The sequence below is a fragment of the Chironomus tepperi genome, unplaced genomic scaffold (assembly GCF_022539635.2).
Source record: "Chironomus tepperi strain 1889 unplaced genomic scaffold, CSIRO-AGI_Ctep_v1 contig_456, whole genome shotgun sequence".
In the NCBI taxonomy this organism is placed as follows: Eukaryota; Metazoa; Arthropoda; class Insecta; order Diptera; family Chironomidae; genus Chironomus; species Chironomus tepperi.
In genome coordinates this window covers 486,229-507,024 of record NW_027226578.1, presented here as the reverse complement: position 1 = coordinate 507,024, position 20,796 = coordinate 486,229, and the positions used below count along the sequence as shown (strand labels likewise).

Here is a 20,796-nt window from a genome sequence, read left to right as displayed (position 1 = left end):
ACATAAAAATCATACATCATTGTATGCAAGTTTCAATCAGCATTAATCAATCTCTTCCCTAACAATTAAACATCATTTATGAACGACCCCCTGTCCTACATAATCCTAAAATCCAAATTTACACCTCAACTCCCATAATTCATGAACGTAGTAAGCTAACGACACTAACAGTAGCTAGAGTTCTTGAGCACTCGATGGCAACTCTCTATCTACGTCATTAGACCCCATAGACTTATTTGTCCCTCTCTGACTATTTTTTGGGTATTACCCGGTATTTATGTTAGTTAGAACTAGAAGTCGAATTGGATTTTGTGTGGTTTAGGTGATTTTTGTACGTATATAGGCTGAAGAGCTCATGGATGGAAGGATTTGAGAGAGATAGTGTTGGTCCTGATGTTGGGAGTTGGTAAGGACTTGCCAGCTTTTCAGTTAGCATAGTCATCTTCTTGAAGCTGAGTCAGACTTGGCAGGATCCACTGTGGAGTTGCCTCCTTTAAAGTCCGGGACTCCCAAATTCTGTCAACTCTGACTGGGACTATCTCTGGCCACCAATTTCTGTTGATCTGACAGAAAAAGTATGATTCTGAATAACGGGTTCAAGTGGGACTCGTACCCATGTTCAACGATTTATGGTGGAATGCTCCTATCACTGAGCTATCTGGGGGCTACTCGACTATATGACAAAGTGACACTAATGAAGTATACATTTTCTGTATCCCCCTTAATACTGTATTCTCATTGATAAGCTATTCCAAAAATCCAATTCAAGCAACTTCCAATATCAAATGCTATATTGTCACTATCAACAGCTTCCACTTGAGCTCTCAGGTCGCCTGGATGATCTCAGGGGCGTATTCAATACGTATACAGGAAGAAGGACGTTTTTTGAGGTCAAACCTCAAGGAAGACTTGTTCAGTCTGTCATATGAAGTAAATAAATCATCATTGTACCCACAAAATCCAAATCGACATCCAGCACTGCTATTAAACTTAAAAAAAATCTATATTAATCATTTTTGTTCCAAAAATATTTCTTAGTTTATACTTATAAGCATAACAATGAGCTACAATTTAATCACACATCCTCTAATTTTCTATACTTTTCACATTCGTGCATCTGATTATGAACATCAGACACAACATGAGTTATATTTGATCCATTCATACTGCTATCTTTAGTCTCTTCACTTTTAATGTCAAATGCATAGTTATCATGCTCGACTATAACATTCGACTTGCCTTTCGGACTATGTTTCTGCAATGAATCTGTAAGTTGATGCTCATCGGAGAACAAGTAACAATATCCAGGAAATACTTTTGTTAATTTAAATACAAATTGATGGATATACTTTGACTCGTATGCATCGTCCTTTGACATTGTCAATAAGCTTACAATTGAGCCAATTACAACTGTTATGCATGTCCCTATGCAGCTATAATACATGTAGGATATTGAAAATATTTCATTAAGAAGATTTTGTAGTGGTGCAGCAGTGCTTTGCATTAATGCTGACTTTGTTGTATTTTCCATCCAATGATCAACAACAATTGGATTATTATGTGATAAATTGATCAGCATTGACATTGCTGGTGCTTGAATGTCACTTGAGAATGTAGCATTTGTACATCCAGTGATTGATGTCTCAAGGAACTGCACACTTTTGTCAACTTGTAAATGTCCAAATGTAATTGACAATATAATCAAATGTGACATAATCATGCCGACAGATGCTCCCTTCCAATTCGCAAATGGCACTAAAATAGCTAGTAGAAATACGCCAAGTAATGGACCACTCGTTGCACTTGTCATTAATTGTGCACTTTCTATGACGCCAGACAGTAATTGTACTGAAAATCCCACACCCATTATCATTAAGCCGTAAACAGATCCGATGAATTTGATTATCTTTAGTTGCTTTTTGTCAGGCATACCTTTAAATTGCGGTAAGTGCGACAAAAAATCTTCCCATGTAACTGTAGCTAATGAGTTGAGATTTGATACGTTAAGTATCAATGCGCTGTTAAAAAGTGTCGACAAAAATATTCCAATAAGTCCGGGTATGAATGAATATTTATCCTGGATGTAAAATGGAAGTATTGCATCAGCTGACTTTGTATATCCAAATTTTAGTGGATCACAGTCAGAATATACTGAGTAAATGCACATTCCAACGATCCATGACAGTGAGAATAAGAAGATTATGACTGGAATGTTCAGCATGAGCATCCTGAAATTAAGAATAAATTTAATTAAAAAAATAGGAAAACTTTTATGGATTTGAAGCTTGAGTTACACAAGTGTTTCTGCCGAACTGTCTCGCCATTGGCTCGATCTTTTCAATGACATTGAGACATGATCGACATCATTTCGATTTCACGCAAAAGGTACGTGACTTTGGCACTTGTGTCAATATTAGGATGTAAATTCAATCGATTTAGTTCAATAAAATAGTTAATTCGACCCCAATACCCAGAATATGCTGCTTCCATTGATGAATGCCGAGTAATATTCTCCAAAAGTATAAACAGGGGTGTAGTCGGGGAGATTGGCAGGAAGAGGGATGGATTGCAAAAATTTAGAGGGGTGACCGGGTATTATTTTACGAAAAACCCTAACAGATTGGAAATTTGCCCAAAAATGGAAATGATACCCCAAAATACCCCACCAGCCCCTTCCCTCCGCTAAATTATTAACTCTTTAATTAAGGAATTTTTGGATTTTTTAAATGAAAAACGACAGTAAATTGACCCCCAAAAACTGAATTGGGGGAGAGGTTTGACCCTTCAAGCTACCCCTACTCCCACTAAATAAATCCTTGGACAAAGACCCTTCCTTATAAAACAATATATTTCAACCCTAACATATTGAACAATTTTCCCCAAAAAAAAGTTGACCCCCTGACCCCCAAATTCCCTCCTTCAAAATAAGACACTCACCTCGTAACTTGCTTAATGCTCTTCATACTCAAATATCGTTGAACAAAATTTTGCTGACATCCAAACAAACTCAATGACATAAACAGCTGCCCGAGCCATGCACTTGTCGTATCAACTCTGGTCTTCATGCTTCCAGTAAAATTGAAAAAATTTAACCGGCCTGAGTCATAATTCTCTTTCAATACATCCGTAACACCACCGGCAATTATTGTTGATTGTATTATAATCGCCACAGAAACTACAATCGTGACAACAACTTGAATGACGTCAGCTGTAATTGCTTGTTTCAGACCACCCAATAAATTGAATAAAATGCTGATTATTGTAATTGCAAGAAGTGACATCCATATGGGAATTCCAATTATTGTGTAAAGTGCTACTGTTGGTGTGAAGACAGTGACACCGAGATTCAGTATAGAACGAAATATGTATGTTCCTGAAGCAAGACATCGTACAAGTCGACTGTTGAATCTTAGTTCAATGTACTGATATACGGATGTAATACCGAGATTAAAGTAGACCGGAATAAATACAAATGCAACAATTGGATATGCTGTCACCATGCCGTATAGGGTCTCCCACATTCCGGCACCTCGATAGAATTGCTCGCTTGGGAAGCCTGTGGATGTAATTAGAGGACAAGTGTTAATTTTACAGATGAAATTGAAAAAATTTGAATTTTTAAAAACCGTTGAAGTTTGAAATTTGAAAATACGTTGAAATTTGAGTTTTACAGCACATTGAGATTCAAATTTTGAAAATACGTTGAAATTTGAGTTTTACAGCACATTGAGATTCAAATCTTGAAAATACGTTAAATTTTGAATTTTCAAGGCTTGTTAAATTTCGAATCTTGAAAATGCGTTAAACATTAAATTTGACAACAAGTTGAGATTCAAATTTTAAAAATACATTAAATACATACAAAATTCGTTAAAATTCAAATTTTGAAAATACGTTAAATTTCCGCATGATATTTTGAATCATTTCACATCAAGTTCATTGGAAGTGCCACAAATATTTCGCGAATTATACAGAACATAACTTTCATTTCAATTATTTTCAACATTCACATATTGTTAGTTCCAGTATAATCATTTTTTCTAGAAACTTAATAATTTCATATGATTGACACATTCCATATTTTGCACTATTTTCAGTCACTAACTCCACAAAAAAAAATATTCTCACCTAGAAATGACCGCACACCAAGCGTTCCTCTCGCAATTGACAACATCATTGACACAGCCGAGACAGCACCAGTCGCAAACACATAATCAGCCTTAGTTCTTGTCTTTTTCTTGCCAAAAAATCTACTCCATAATGGTATGACTGTTGTAGCAGCCACAACAATAATAAAAAGTAGATAATCGCTCAGTAAAAGATAAAAATTCCTTGCCATCTAGAAATAAAATGAAATAAAACGAAGATCAGCAATGATTTTTTATCCGAAATCGAGCAAAACGATTTGTTGTTTTAAGCCGTAATTTGCTCATCGTCTGTACGAAACAGAACAAAAAAGTTTGTAATTGGAATTAGCATCACGACACTTAATATTCTGTGTAATTGTATTGCTTGGCTTATTACAATGTAACATATACATATATTCACGTAGTATTGATGATGTGAATCAGCTGACAATAAGCAGTTTAGCGATACATGTTTATATTAAGTGGCGTGCTGTTATGGATAAAAAAAAATTGTTATCGTACATACAAAAAAAGTACTGGAGATTGGAACTGATTGTTTTGAGTAATTATTAAATTTTAATTATGTTTGTGTTTACGTTTTGATGACTAAATTTACTTATTTTTTGTGCTGCATTAATCACTGATCAGCACTAATGATAATGCCTGCCTGTTATTGATTTATTGCTTGTAGTTCTTAAAAATAGCTTTTAACTTTTTATGAATTTAAAATTCTCAGAAATTCCAACTTTGCATCACTCAATTGTCAATCAGATACTGAGATATACCTAAGCTATCGGAGTTCATCACTGGAACTATCACAAATTGTCAGCTAATTGTGTGGAAAAATTGTATTTACCAGAAAATTTATTATTCCATAAAACGGATTCTCGAGTGGGACTTGAACCCACGTATTACAATTTACGATCGAATGCATCATCCATTGAGCTATCTGGGGCTAATAAATTGAATGGCAAAGTGTGATATATAAATCATGCATTTTGTGTATCCAATTTCTCAAACAGACTGTAAGCACACTCATCTAAATGAGTGGTACCAATGTGGACTGAGCAATGACTAACTTATCTACACCATGACTGACCTATACAAAGACTGTGGTATCTATAGAATGACTGTTGAACTAAGAATATGTCCATTAATGGAAATTGCACACTATGTAGTTTCTATCCAATGTCTTGAGACATGCTTAGGGTTTCTGAAGAACGGCATTTTAAAAAACGGCCGTTTCCGTTTTTCTGAAAAACGGCCGTTAACGGGTCCGTTTTTTTAATGGAAGGGAAACAAAACGTTGCATTCAAATTAAAGTCCTTTTTGATTTGCCATTATATGTACATGAAAAATTTACTTCTAAAAGTATACCGCACCCCAAAAAAATTGACGAATATTAATTTTCTTAGTTTAAATTATTATTTAAAAAAATTTTTGATTCGAAAAATGAATAAAATTTTTGGAAATTTTCCAAAAATTCAGAGAAAAGTCATATTAAAAAACGGAAAAACGGCTAGCAAAAAACGGCCGTTTTCCGTTTTTATTTTTTCGAAAAAACGGCCCGTTTTCCGTTTTCGTTAACGGCATCAGAAACCCTAGGCATGATATATCGAAATTGCATAAATGGAACATGTGCTAAAGCATCATCTTTGCATACACCTAATGCATATACGACCAGCGAAGTAAGTAAGTAAGTAGGACCTACGGTACACATGCTCAATTTTATTGGCAAGCTTCTTATATGTTCGAGTTTACTTCTGCAATTCTATTGACAGGCCATTCCAGGAATTAACTTCCAACTTATTTGGATTAAAATGTGATTCCGTACCCCAATATTTTTCAATGATCTGTTCTTGAACTGATAAATTTAATATTTCATCGAATTTTACACCACTTAATTTCACAAATTTTAATGAGTCACTCATGGTTATTTATAATTTTTGACAAGCTTTCTGGAATTGTTGCGAAATCGAAATTGCGGAAATGATGCAAAATTTTGTTTTTCATCATTAAATGACGTCCATTGGTTTTGTAAATGGGAGGTAGAGATGGCTAAGCAACTTATGATGCACAATAACTCGTAGAGAGAAGCTGTTGATGGAGATGACATTTGAAATGGCACTTGGGATCAATAATCGACCAGCGTCAGCCTGTGATAGAGTTTGCTTTAGGAGCGTCTAAGGGAGACTATGGATCGCAATTGATCTGTTCTCAAGTAAGAGGCAGGGATATAGCAAAAAATGCTGTATAGAATTTTCCATGAAAAATTCTAGCAAAATGAAGAATTTTTGGACACAAAAGGAGTTTCGACTACCCTGAATATACCCCTGATGGTCGGCATGGTTTGAGACTTTATGAAAATTTAGAGAAACTGAATTGCTGACAAATGAGAAGGAGGGGATGATCTCAAAAAATTCACTTTTTTGAGTGACTTAATAAGTGAACGACCCTTATTGTAAAAGTTGTTTAATAATTTAGAACAATCAAATTTTTCAAACACTTTCAAGGGCACAGGAAGGAGGAACTTTTTAAAAACAATCTATTTAGGTGCTCGAGGACATAATATAATAATTGGAGTTGTATATTCACTTTCAAAATTTCCAAACTAATTTTTAAATTGATTAAACCCGATCGACACACGTTGATGTTGCCACTATAGTGCCGAAAAGGCAGTTTTAATGGAATTCAGTATATTGCATAGTTTGCAGTATACTTAGAGCATTGATCTGCAGTCTTGACGATATTGTAGCAACAATCTCAATGTGTGCTGCTCGGAAAAGTCACACAAAATTCTTAAAAGTCCTTCATAATTTCCACTAGACAACAATTTTGCACCTGTTCAATAACCTCAAGTTATTGTCTTTATATAATATATTGCCGAAAACTAATTTTAGATTATTTCACTATAGCTATATATGTACCTTCCTATTGAAAATAAAATTCTGTCTGTGCTGATTAAACTAATCATTATATCAAGAGAAACTAAATTGTAATGAACGAAATTCGTAGCTATATATGGTTATTTTCATTTTTTTGTGTAAGGTATAGATTGTTTGAGGTGTGGACACTCGAATTCGCAAGGAGTCCCGTTGGACTGGAAGAGCTCCTTCCTTTGAGGTGGAAGGCAGGGGGATCACTTATTAACTTGGTTAAGGTGTGTATGTGTGTGTATGTGTGTATGCGTGGGGGATGGGTTGGTTTGGGTCTTGTGTTCATATACAATCTAGTCCAACTCAAGCTTCAGAAATTCAAATTCTAAAAAACCGTTAAATGATAAAATCAATAAACGTCAATTATTCATCGACTTAAACTGCTTTACAAGCTTAAATATTCTTATGCGCATATTTTACCTAACCAGTATGTACAGGAATAGAACAGAAAATTCTCCATTATACTAAAGAATTACTCGAGTAGTCTAGTCTTTTCTTGCTACGAACGTGCTCAATAGTAATAGTCATGTGAAAACTACGTAGTAAAATTGTATTTTTAGGTAAAAAATAGCTTTGAAGGCCACAAAACCTACATGCTGTTTAAGTCGTCTCTTATTTAAACATAAGTATAAAGTTCCCCAATTTTTTACTATCAATAATACTAAAATAACTTAAGAATAATTCAGTTCCAACTGTTTAAATTTTGAAAAAAGTCTGAATTGACGATGATTAATTGTCTTTCGTATAGACGATAGCATAGCAAGTTCATGGAACTAAAACAGTGTCTAAACTTCGTCAAACTATACTTTTTTTTGTGTACACGACTAAAAAAAAATCCGAATGATTTTTTTTCCATGCAACTCATTCATTTAGTCATTCATTCATGAGTACTGCTCGTCAGCAGCAAGAGTGAAAACAATGAGAATTAAAACAAATTGCTAGTTTCCATTATCAATGAATGTATCTTAAAATTATTAGATCAGTCATTGACGATATCAATTGAAGTAGGAAATAGACTTACGTGCGCTAAACAAATTTGCATTATTATCTTCAATAGCTTTAATTGCTTATTAAAAAAATAAGATGGAAAAAAACTAGAATGGAACTTTTTTGTTTTTTTCTATGATAACATGAGGAACTAGGGCATTATGCTGACGACACTAGTGCACGTGATCAGGTGAATACTTGACGGCTTGAACGATATTTATGGAGAATTTGCCAGATTGTGGGGTTTGGGAGTGGAACTAGAAATTCAATTTGTGATTATATGAATTCTAAATAGTGTCTATCCCGAATTGCACGCTGTAGGCAATCTGATTATGTGTTTGTAAAAGCTATCAGTATAGTGTCGTTAAGAGAACGTTTGGAAACTATGTAATACTAAGGAGGATGAGTGAAGGGTGACATTTTGTTACAGAGTACATGACACATGGTTTAATTATAAAGGACGATGGATGTAATGGGAGACCCCTCCTCCTATAGTCTACCAATTCTATTTTCTATTTTTAGTGCTACATACTTTTCGAATGTTCCCTATGGCTCATGTTGCCTTAGACACTATCCCGGGTCATTTAGAAATCAAGTAAATCTCTTCTAACATACATTGTGTTACTCAGGTATTTTGTGCCGATCGGTTGTAGATCGTGATGAAATTAGTAATCTATGAATGACTATTAGTCGAAAGGACAAGCGTAAAGAGTGATGAATGGTAAAGATCTGATACTGTGCATTCTGGTGGTGACTGTGACTCACTCTATGACAGGGGCTTGTTCCGGTTGGAGTTCCTCTTCCCTCCTCTTTTTGAAAAAATCCAATTTGCTCGGGGTTTTCATGAAAAGAATCCTAAAACCTCCTAAAATATCGCGATCCATAAAAACTTCTTGAACACGTAGGGCATTGGGATATAACCATTGTGAGGTGTATATGGCACCTCCGCGAAGTAGGTAAACCGTCACTACTATTCAATCACTTTGATAACTCTTTAGTAGACACCACAAATTACAAATTATCATAAAATTCGGCATTAATTTCCTATTTTGATCAAGTTCTAAACATTTCCTATAAAATGACATTAAACTACAGATCAATTGACTTATTGTATGAAATAACATAATTTTTGTTTAAACAGTTGTAGACAGCCTGAGGATAAACATGTTGACAGCTTTAATGTGACGTAGAAGTCATGTGAAAAGCTAGCTGACCGAAAATGTTTGTAAAATATGAAATAAAGACATTATAAAGTATAAGAAAGTAAATATTAAAAGTGTGCAATATTCACACTTAGTAGTTAATTAGAAATGTGATAATTAAGACCGTTTAACGCTAGACATGGATATACAAATATTATATTGTGAATATCAAAATAAACTTGGCATTAATAATGTCTGCATGGATAAGAACTTTTAGTGTTTGTTAGTAAGTTTAACATATGCTTTTTTGAAGATATGCTTGCTAATTGGATATATTTGATTAAATTGATTAGTCGTGAATTATCACACGCAGTTCCACTTGGAAATTTTATGACTAATATTTGCTATTTTTCTATGTGAATTTTTTTTTATTTTTTTTTTATCAAATAACTGTTTAACTTTTAAATGTTCATGAATCATATGTATGTAGTAACTGAGTAAATGTTTTTCTTATTTATCAAAAACTAACTTCTGTTTCTGTCTAGTGTCAGTACATACTAATAGGGTGATTATCGACATTTTTAATGAATGACAAATTTTCCGGGTTGAAGAAAATTTCAAAATTTTATGATTTGGTAAATTTTGAGGAACATTTAAAAAATTGATATTTTTGTCTAAGAAATCTTGGATTTTTGAAGATAATTTTTCATTAGGGTAAAAAATGTAATAAAATTTTGGTCATTTTTGAAAAAGGCATTTTCAAGCATTTTCAGACCATAGTTTGTATAGAAGAGTCGTAAAAGGTCAGAAAATAAGAACTTCTGCATTAAAACTTTTGATATTTGGACTTCCTCTAACTTAAAATTTCCAAAAAAAAAATTGGAAAAATGATCAAAATTTGACCATTTTTTGTTACAGCCGCTTGCACAAAAGGATTTGCTTTTCATAAACTAATTAGTACCCAAAAAGTTACCCTTTACATGTCTCTATCATTCTTCATATTGATCTTTTCAAATGAATGAAGCACTTCCTCAGAATTCTTCATACAAAATGACCCATTTTCAAATGTAATTTTTGGTCAAAAAAAAATGTAATTTTTGGTCACTTTTTTTTCGCAGGATGCATTGAAAAATTTGTATGGAAGGAAAAAAAAATGTAATTTTTGGTCACTTTTTACAAAAGTAAGCGATGAGAATTTGAGAATTTTTTTCCCCTTAATCTTAACTTTTTTGATGCAAATTTAAAGATTTAGGTCTAAATAAAGTGTGATTCAAATTTTATGGATGTAGCTGCAGTGGAAAGGCATTAAATCATTAATTAAACTTTTCCAAAAATTCCTTCCATACAAAATTTTCAATGCATCCTGCGAAAAAAAGTGACCAAAAATTACATTTTTTTTGACCAAAAATTACATTTTTTTGATCAAAAATTACATTTGACTTTAAAGTTGGTATATCTCGGATATGACAAGTCCAAAAATTCTGAATTTTTTTATGGTGAAAATATTCACAATATATGATAGTTTAAACCACTTTCAAATAATTTTAGACAAAACAGCGAAGAGAAATATGCATTTAAAGTGTCCAAAAATGAAAAATGACCAAAAATTACATTTTTTACCCTAAATGATTGAAAAGCAATTAAAAAGAATTTAATTACTTTATAAATTTGCTTATAAGTGTTTCTGAGTATGGTGTAAATTTCGTTTAATTACATTTTACATTATTTCAATATTTTTTTTAGTTCGAATTTAAAATTAAAAAATTTTAAAATAAGAAATTTCAAATTTTAATGAAATTTCAATTTTATAAGAATTTTTAAGTTTAAAAGAAATTTCAAATTTTAAAGAAATTTCAAATTTTAAAGAAATTTCAAATTCAAAAGAAATTTCAAATTCAAAAGAAATTTTAACTTTAAAAGAAATTTCAAATTTAAAAAAATTCGAATTTAAAAGAAATTTTAAATTTAAATGAAATTTCAAGTTTAAAAGAAATTTCAAATTTAAAAGAAATTTCTTAAAATTCAAATTTAAATAAAAATTCAATCTTATTGAAAAATCTTACTTTTTGAGAAAAAAAATTAAATTGAATTCTAAATTTTAAAAAAATTTAAAATTCAAATTAAAAATAAAATTTTTGATCCAAAAAAGGTTTAAATCTTAATTTTTCACCAAAAATTCGAAAATTCAAATTCATTTTTAATTAACAAAATTTAAAGTTCAAATTTAAAATGAAAATTCAATTTTAAATTTTAAATTAGAATTCAATTTTGAAAAATTAAATTTGAATTTGATATTTGAAAAAAAGATCAGTTTTAAATTTAAATCAATAATTTTAAATTCAATTTAAAAAATAAATTCACATTTAAATTTGAAAAATTTAAATTCAATTTTAAAGTTGAAAATTTTAAATTGAAAATTAAAATAAAATAAATTTAGCTTTAATTTTAAAATTCTATTGATTTAAAAATATATTCCAAATTTTCAATATTTTAACTACACTTGATTTATTTCTCTCGAGGTCAGCTACTCACCTTGTTTAATTTTAACTAAATTGTCTAGACTTAGTTCTTTGTTTTGATACTTTTAAAACTTTCCAAATTAATTTTTAAATTCCTTTAAATTTTCAATGTTTTATATATTTTTTATAGATTTGTGTTCACTATCACCTCACATTTATAAATGAGCTGAAGATAGCTTTTATGTGAACATTTTCAGCTGCTTTGCTTCTTCTTACGTTCAAGTTTTTTTCTTCTCTCCACTATACGTCAATATTACTTCTTGACTGCCGTTAACTAGTAAAGAGTAAGTGAAGAAACAGTTTTGTTAAAAGATCTCGTGATTTTGGGTAAGTACATTTGTAAATACATGTTTAGAAGAAATGAAGACGTTGGAATTCTGTAGAAATTGAGTATTTTCTTCGAAATTGGAAATGAATTTTTGATGATCATCGCCGTGAATTTTTTTAATTGGAGAAGTTTTGTGAGTCATTTTAATTATTTTAGGGGCTTCATTTATTACCCCGAGTGATTTTTTGGATATGTAGCATAAGAGAATCGAAGTTGACCCCCCTCCCCTCCCCCATCGCATTAAATCTCTATGCACCCTCCCCAACCCCTTTTGCCCCATTAAAGAATAAACAACCAAGACAACAGCTCCTTCCACAATAAATCGACCCCGAATCGAGTTCCTCTGATTTTTAAATTATTAAAAAATCATCACCAATTCCTTACTCAACAATAATTTATTCACTGACTCTTTTTTTCGAAATATGAGAAGTCACGTGAAAATGTATTTTTAGAAAGAGTTTTATGAACCTTTTTGGTGTTAATGAAATACTTTTTTGCTGACCATACTTAACCGGTTATATCAGCATCTCACAAGCATCTTCTAAGTCAGTGGTACTCAAAGTATGTATAGTGAGTAGCATATACAGAATATACAGCATTACAGAGCATTTTTAATAGAATTTGAAGAATTTTATATGGAAGGATAGAAGGGGGTGGGGGTGGCGGTATGTGGAGTGGTATTTGAGTTCCTGGGTAAACGACCGTTAGTAAGTTTATTCTATATACTATGCTTTCTCGCCATCGGGATCGGGATTGATATTTCCCGGGATAAAGTTTCAATCCCGATTCCGATTCCTGCTGAGCGCTGTCCAATATTTGCCATTGCATACCTTCGAAGAAAGCCACAGACTAATGTGTACCGTGGTACACAGTTTGAACAACACTGACTTAGATATGTATATAAGATGAGCTCTAATGCAGAACCATAAAACAGAGTAAAAGTCACTTGAACGAGTAAACAGGATTTAAACGTATACTGTTGTTTTGTGAGGTTCGAGTTGAATGTTGAGTCTATTGGATCGCACATTTGGCAGTGCTCCAATCTCCCTTTACGTCACTTACTTACTTACTTACTTACTTCGCTGGCCGTACAGATCAACTGTGATCCATGGCCTCCCGCAGATGTCACCTATAACTGGTTCTATCGCCGGCTTCCGCCTGCCAATTGCCAATACCAAATGCAATGCTGTCTCTATCAACAGCTTCCTTCCAGGAGTTTTTCGGTCTACCTCGAGCTCTCTTACCATCCACAAAGTCTGATTTAAAGACTTTATTTAGTGGAGCTTCTACAGGTCTTCTAATAATATGTCCAGCCCATCGGAGCCTGTTTACTTTGACTCTTTTTGTCACTGAGGCTCATTATTGTTGCTGTCTGCAAACTACCCCAAGAGCTTTTGGGGACAAGAGGGGAGGGGGTTGGGGTGGTTGGATGTCGTGCTCCAGTTTCTCTGTACATCACTGAAACTGTCGCGTATAGCTTGTGTCTATGAAATTTAGGCTAAAAGTTGTTTGATATTAAAGTAGGTAAATGACCTCAAGGGTATTTGAGGACTAACACTGGAAAGGGGAAGTACAATTGAGCATTATCTCTGCATTGAGCATTTCTTACTTACTTACTTCGCTGTGGCACACGTGGACCCAATATTGAGCTTGAAAGAACATCCATAATCGACCAAATCCTTCGAGAACATCTCCCAATTCGTAACATTGAGCATTGCTTTTCTAAAAGTTTTATTGACCCCCGTCAAGCTACTGCAGCTGTAAATTATACTAAATATATTAAAAACAATCAATTCTTCTCTAACTGGTCACTATGGTCATTAACATCAACGCTTGAAATTCTGCAGAAAAGCCATCAATCTTTAATTTGTATTCTTTTGGAACCAACAAAAAAAAGCATGCATAAATATTTTAGACACTCAAATAAACAAGTTTTTTTGAAAAAGTTATGACTCATATTGACATAAATGATACTATTGAGTCTACGTATAAAGGTATTTGGACAGATGCTTTTAAGTTTAAGACACAAAAAAATGTTCACAATGAGTAAGTTATTTTATCATGTCATGTAGACAGAAGTTAGGAGAATCCCCTTATCAGAACAATTGCTCATGCAGTGGCATTTCTTGTTTTTTAACGCTTGAATCTCGCGTGAATCTCTTTTTATCTCTTGACATGACATGCTACATCGTCTGATGTCTTTGATTTTTTGGACAAATTACACGTGATTTTTATTGTTTATTGAGCGTGATTCTGAGCATTTTTCATAGTCCGTTGCTGCATGATTGCATACTGAACGATTGATGTTAGTGAAAATTTCAGTTTAAGTGATTTTTTGTGTTGAGAATAGCTGTTATGTAGTGGGATTCGAACCAATAGTAAGCTCTGTACATTCTAAAGACACAACAACGTCATAAGACCTGATGTGCACTGCTTTGTTACAATTCATGTGTACAAGGTTTCGTAAAGAAAGTCATCGAGATATTAGTATATCCTTGTAAACCTAGCGATGAAGTACATTACATGCCAAAGACCTCAAAACTGCACGCAAAACACGAATGCAACACACTTGAAGAATGGACAAGAGCAGAAACAGGCATAGGGGCAGCTATAGCTGCAGGTATTCAAGAAGAAAAAGGAATTTGTGAATTGCATCACCAATGAATGATTATTTGTGAAAAATTAATATTTTATTTCAGATGTCTGTCGAGTCCATTTTTAATTAAAGTTTTGCTTCAAAATTAACCGACCCTGATACACAGAAAGCAGAAGCAGAGAAAAAAGGATCAGAAAATAAAATCAATTTGAGAAGTTGACATTTTCATCGATATTTCAGACGTGACACAATGATAAACTTTGTTGATGATACAGTGGCAAAATCAGTATATAAATACATTTATATGAATGTCCGAGCTGTATATAGCTGTATTGGAACTATGTATTCAAAAAAATTAATCTTTGGGACTCGGCTATTATTGCAATGTTACCGCTTATCCTACTGTATACTTCGCTCAAACCTTTACATCTAATACCTTTTCCCAAACCTACACCTTACCTTACTAAATTCCCATCTTACCTTACTTTAAACCTACATCTCCCTTACCCAACCTATCTACCTTCATACTCAAACTCCTATACATAATCTTGTCATCTAATACCCTTGTCCCAACCACTACACCTTTCTTTACCCTAATTCTACATAACCTTACCTAAACCCCTAGACCTCCCACTAAATTTACATTTGGTGCATTATTGAGGGTAAATCCAATGAAAGCAAAAAGACGGATACTTACACTTACCTCTGCTTCCCCTACCCAGAGAATCCAGCCCCAAACCGTTCTCAGAATGACAGGACTATGGTCTAATGATGGATTGGATCTAAATCCGGCACCATGTCGAATATTAAATACATCAACTGACTTGTCCGTGCAATATCACTGTTCCTATCGAACAAGACATTTTAGGCCTGTAATCAAACATAGCTTTAACCTTGAAAATATCATACAGCATCTATATCAATGACATTTTTTGATATATTACTCGGGATACGATAAGAAAAATAGTCGAAAATATGAAGATAATAATTCTATCCATAAGCACGAATCAGGAATGAAGAAGAATGTGAGTAAGGAGGCAAGAAGAAGCAATATAAAAAAAATACAGCATATGAAAAAGTGAAAAATATTCCTTCATATGAGTAATAAATCAATCTGACAGTGAATGTTCAGTGTGTTCAGAATGGGAAATGTTGTATTTGTCATCAGAGTCGAGAGGAGAAAGTTGCAAGCCTTGATATATACTTTACTTTGTAGATTGATGGCTTGAAAAATTTATTGCCAATGAAGGAGAAAGCAGTACGACAGACTTTAATCTCTTTAAGGATCCACTTTAATGCATCAATAAAATTTTGCCATAATTTTTATGTCTTTTAAACTTCTTCTGTGCTTTATTAATGGATTTTCATGATTCATGTGGGAAAAATTGGATTGGGAATTGAGCATTCAAAGACAGTCTTTGTGCTGTTTGTGTTCAATTACTTTGTAACAAATTTTTCAGTCGCAGTAATCATTGAAATTTTATTTTTCATAAAGAATTTTTGTTTTAATTCTCAAACATTGCAAAATTTCTCATTTATTTCCAAATTGTTGCTGAAAAGTCGTGCAGTCAAGGACGAACATGGTAATTGAATATTCAAATAAAATTGATGTCCATTGGAGATTTTCTGAGAATGAAAATTAATTTTGGTTATTTTTTCTTTCATTTTATTGCAGAACAAGTCAGAAGATTTACAGTCGCGTGTTGGAAGTCGTGGAAGTAGGGAGGATGAGGTTGAGGCTTTGGGTGAGTTTGAATTTGCTTGTAGCTGCAAACTGTAAAATTTGAATAAATTTTGAATTTATTAAACAAAATTCATGTCCGAGCAAGACGATGTAGTTGGTAGAGCACTGTGCTGATGACAATGCGGCAATACCTTCCACTGATCTAACAAAACTCAATTATCTCACTTCCAGCATCATCCAATCGCGCAACAATCGCACTAACTGATGATCTTAAGAATGACTCATTATTAAATCCTCAAAAGGAACGCAGATCGACAGACGGTCATAGAAACTGCAGATGCTCACAGCTTAAAAAGTTAAAGGAGAAAACTCTTGAAAGAATTCGAATGTCGATGGAACTTGAAAATGAAAGGCGTTCTACGATTCCAGATGAAAAGTCCAAAGGATTAGATGATCCTGGAAGGCAAGGTTCCATAAATGAATCTAAAATTGTTGATAATGCTGCTGGATCTACAACAAAAAGTTTGGAACCGAAAGAATCTTTAAGTACAATTAAGTCTAACAGACAAAGCTCCTTAAATGATCAAAGAAACTCAAAAACTATCGATGCTGCTGCTGTAAATACTAAGTCTGATTCTAAAACAGAAAGTTTGGAACCAAAGGAATCTCCAAGAGTCAGTTCCATCAATTCTGACAGACAAAGTTCCTTAAATCAGCAAAGAGACTCAAAAGCTATCGATACTGGTGCTGTAAATGCTGGATCTGGTTCTAAAAGAGAAAGTTTGGAATCTCCAAGAATCAGTTCTATTAAGTCTGAACGACAAAGAGACTCAAAAACTATCGATATTGCTGCTGTAAATGTCAAGTCTGAACCACAAACAGAAAACTTAGCACAAAAGGAACCTATAAGAGTCAGTTCCATCAAATCTCCAAGACAAAGTTCCATAAATGATGATAGAAACTCAAAAACTCTTGATGCTGCTGTAAATATCAAGTCAGACTCTAAAGCAGATAGTCTAAAATCAAAAGAGTCTAAAATATCCAGTTCCAAATTGCCAGCAGAGTCTGAAAAAAGTTCCACAAGTGTCGTGTCTGAAATAAAGACAGACAGCATGATACGAAGAGAATCCAAAAGAATCAGTGCCAAATTGTTAGCTGAGACTGGAAAGCCTTATAGAATATCCGACTTTCCTCCTGTTCGTCAAAGTATTCGAATTTCAATGAATGAGGATGATGACATATTTGAGGACCTTGATAAGTTCCATCAAAAGGAGCAGGAACGAGTTCAGGCTAAAAAATCGTCAAGGGAATCAAGATACACAGAAATTTTTAGTAATGACATTTTTGGATCTATTGAGCAAGATCTTATTGGTGATCAGGACTTACAATATTATACAGCAAGACGGTCGACACTTCCAGTTGCTGAAAATCAGCTACAATCCGCAACAAGACGCTCAACAGCTCCAATTAATGCTGAAGATGGTCTTCAAAGAAGATCAACTGGACGGTCATCGAAGATACAAAGATATACAGAAATCTACGGCAATGACATGATGGGATGCATTTTGGAAGTTCCAAATGACAATGAGGAACCGGTCAAAGATTCAAATAGATCATCAAAGGAGCAGAGATACTCAGACATTTACGACAATGACATGTTCGGAATGCCTGTGGATTTGAGAGAATCTGACGAGTTCCTCAATCGAGATCAGTTGAAATTGGTGACACTTGAGCCTGTAATTTACGTAGAGACACCAGAAGAAGCTAAAAAGTTTTCAAGTCATCTCATCAGGTCAGAGACTGTTGATGCTGCAAGCATGAAATCGTCCATTCAAGAATCAAATTTAGATCCTCGACTGTCTACAAAAGTCCCTGGCAGTGTTGAATTGATCGAGAAAGTTAGTCAGGCATACAGCAGTCGAGGTTCTATAGTCACAATACCTCAAACCAAGTTTGACCACCGAAGATCTACAGTACAGCAAAGATATACAGAAATTTTCGATAACGACATGTTTGGTGGTATTGAGCAGCAGATGGACATGCCAGGAACTCCTTCATCATCAGCAGGACAGTCAATTGCTTTAGATCTCCAAAGTCGAGCATCAAAATACTCTAAAATATCCAACAATGACTTATCAGGATTCATAAATGAAGTAACAACAGCTGCAAGTGAAATTGCTGCGTCATCATCCAAAATTAAACAGCAGGATGTGCCAGAACAAGCTCCAACTAGACACTCATGCAGTCAAAAGATAAAAATTTGTTCAGACTCATGCACGTCACATTTGCAGCCACATCAATGCAGTTTAGTGACTCCATTATGTACAGCATCATGTATGACTTGTAAGCCATTCACAGACAGTAATGCACAGTACGATGCTGACGATGAACGTTCATCAATGTTGATACATGGACAAGATCCAGCAAAATCTTCAAGTTCAAGCACAAAACCACAAGAAGATCAGACAATGTCGTCGAAAATTCAAAATCCTGAGCATGTCTGCAGCTGTTATCAAAAGTATCCGGAATTGTTTGATAAAGTATTGTCCAAATAAGCTGATTGTGTCTGAATATTAAAGAAAAGTCTCTAGACTGTAAATCTTTTGTATGTTTTCTTTCTTGTTTGCCCTCAGAGATATTCTGTCCGATAAATGTTAAGGCACAATTTGAAACAGTTGAGAGATTTTTTGAGCCTGAACAAATAAATGCACAAAATGCTCGAAACAAAGAAGAATTTTGTAGGGATAATAAAATATCTTTTAATTCATTCACATTTTCTTTATGTATCCTGACTGAATTAGTAGAGGAGTGGGATGGGAAGTAATGAGCAGTTGGTGGATAGGAGCGCATTTGGTTGTATATATAGTAAGGATGTCAATTGAATTCTGAAGGAGGAAGATGCTTTGATAGCTCAATTGTCAAGGTGTAGGTCTCGAAAGTTGATGTCTGACTGTAAACTTCGGGTTCGAATCCTATCATTAGTTTAGTAAGTTTTGGGAAGTTTAAATGCATCTGCTTCTTGATTGAAGCAATTTAATGACGGGAATTAACAATCAAGCATCGGTCTTCCTCGCGATCTTTTGTCACCCACAAAGTCTGAAGTAGTTACTTTAAGGACTGAGCCGTCACTTAGCAATTGAGCAACGTGATGTGAAAGAATGAACCAATGATGTAGTTAAGAAATAAGGAAGCTACAAGCGCTGTAAATTATATCTCGAAGGGTTTTCATTGGAATGGACATGAATATATTATATATTTACATAAGGCATGGCTGTCCATCTGAAGAACATCATTCACTATCTAAAGCACTGTGGATCTACCAGAACACCTTTTAATTCCAAAATATCTTAACCAACCTAAATATCAAGGATATCACCTCTCAAAACACTTTCAAGTCATAGAAAATCTTCCTCAATATCCTTAATTACCCTTGAGAATCACTCGAGTCAAAATGCACAAAAACTAAGCACATCTATCCAACAAAATACTTCAAAAAGAAAAGAAAGTATCCCTTCCGACTTTTATTTTTCCTTTTTTCTTTTGCAGCTCGTTAAGTATAAACATAAAACAGAAGCATGATGAAGGTATTATAGCATATAACATGATGATGCCCCAAAACTTATTATTTATTTATGTTAGGTTCCTCAATTTCTCTCCCCAATTTTTACTCCATACAGTTGTGGTTTACTTTTGTACGTCAAGTGGAAAAAAACTAAAAAATTTCCTTTTCCTTCGTCTGCTGCTGCCTTGAATTTCTTCTGCAAGGAGGATATAAGAGGATGGAAGTAGCAATAGAGAAATTTGGCAATGATTCGAGTAAACGAAAAACACTCGAAATTATTTGAAAGAAGCCATGAAATTAGATTTTATGGTATGGTAAGTTACTTCCTTATGTTGTGCATCTCAAGTCAGATTTTCATTTTTATTTTTTTTAGATGAAAGTTAAATAAGAGAAGACTTTGGATGCTTTGGGATTCATTTGAGACAGAATCAAAGTTGAAGTCCACAATGTGATTCAATTGATGTCCAGGACGACCTTACTACTAATACGCATTTAGGATTGACAATTGACAGACGGAAACCGGAGATAGAACCCGCTTTACGCGACTTCTGAGGGTGTCCATGGATCACACAGGAAGGGAGGGGGTGTGTAGCCCTCATAACCTTCCCCTGATTTCGTCCCTGAAGGTACCCACATGTTACAGCACCAGCTGTTTCTAGCTCATTTTTTGTCAAAGTCTCTTTCACATAACAGACCTACCTACAGTTTACGACATATGCGACACCAAATCTTCAAATATGCACAATACACACCCAACATTTTTGCTAAACATAAAGTGCGTCAATTGCGTTGTACATACATTAATTGTATATCCATATCTGCTTCTGTAATCAGAACAATATTCAGTCTATTCTGCAGCAATAAACATTCCAAAATATTCACAAAAAATGCAAAATTTTCTGCATTCAACCTAAC

At 33.8% G+C, this 20,796-nt stretch overlaps 2 protein-coding genes across 4 annotated transcripts; one reads left to right on the top strand and one right to left on the bottom strand.

Moving 5' to 3' along the window:
* Positions 1-604: 604 nt before the first annotated feature.
* Positions 605-11,782, bottom strand: LOC139098960 (sodium-coupled monocarboxylate transporter 1-like). Of its 3 annotated transcripts, XM_070651351.1 has the most exons (5): positions 11,725-11,782; positions 4,129-4,339; positions 2,938-3,556; positions 1,046-2,228; positions 605-989 (listed from the first exon to the last, which is right to left on the bottom strand). In XM_070651351.1, exons 2-4 carry the CDS (start codon positions 4,337-4,339, stop codon positions 1,076-1,078), a joined length of 1,983 nt encoding a protein of 660 aa, XP_070507452.1. In that variant the 5' UTR covers positions 11,725-11,782; the 3' UTR covers positions 605-989; positions 1,046-1,075. The 3 variants fall into 3 exon arrangements, with proteins under 3 accessions (XP_070507452.1, XP_070507449.1, XP_070507450.1); XM_070651348.1 differs by having other exon boundaries at positions 605-2,228; XM_070651349.1 differs by lacking the exon at positions 11,725-11,782 and adding an exon at positions 7,055-7,081 and having other exon boundaries at positions 605-2,228.
* Positions 11,783-16,148: 4,366 nt separating this feature from the next.
* On the top strand, positions 16,149-18,874 carry LOC139098966 (uncharacterized). Its single transcript, XM_070651356.1, has 3 exons — positions 16,149-16,218; positions 16,311-16,380; positions 16,551-18,874. Exons 1-3 carry the CDS (start codon positions 16,216-16,218, stop codon positions 18,872-18,874), a joined length of 2,397 nt encoding a protein of 798 aa, XP_070507457.1. The 5' UTR covers positions 16,149-16,215.
* Positions 18,875-20,796: the final 1,922 nt, after the last annotated feature.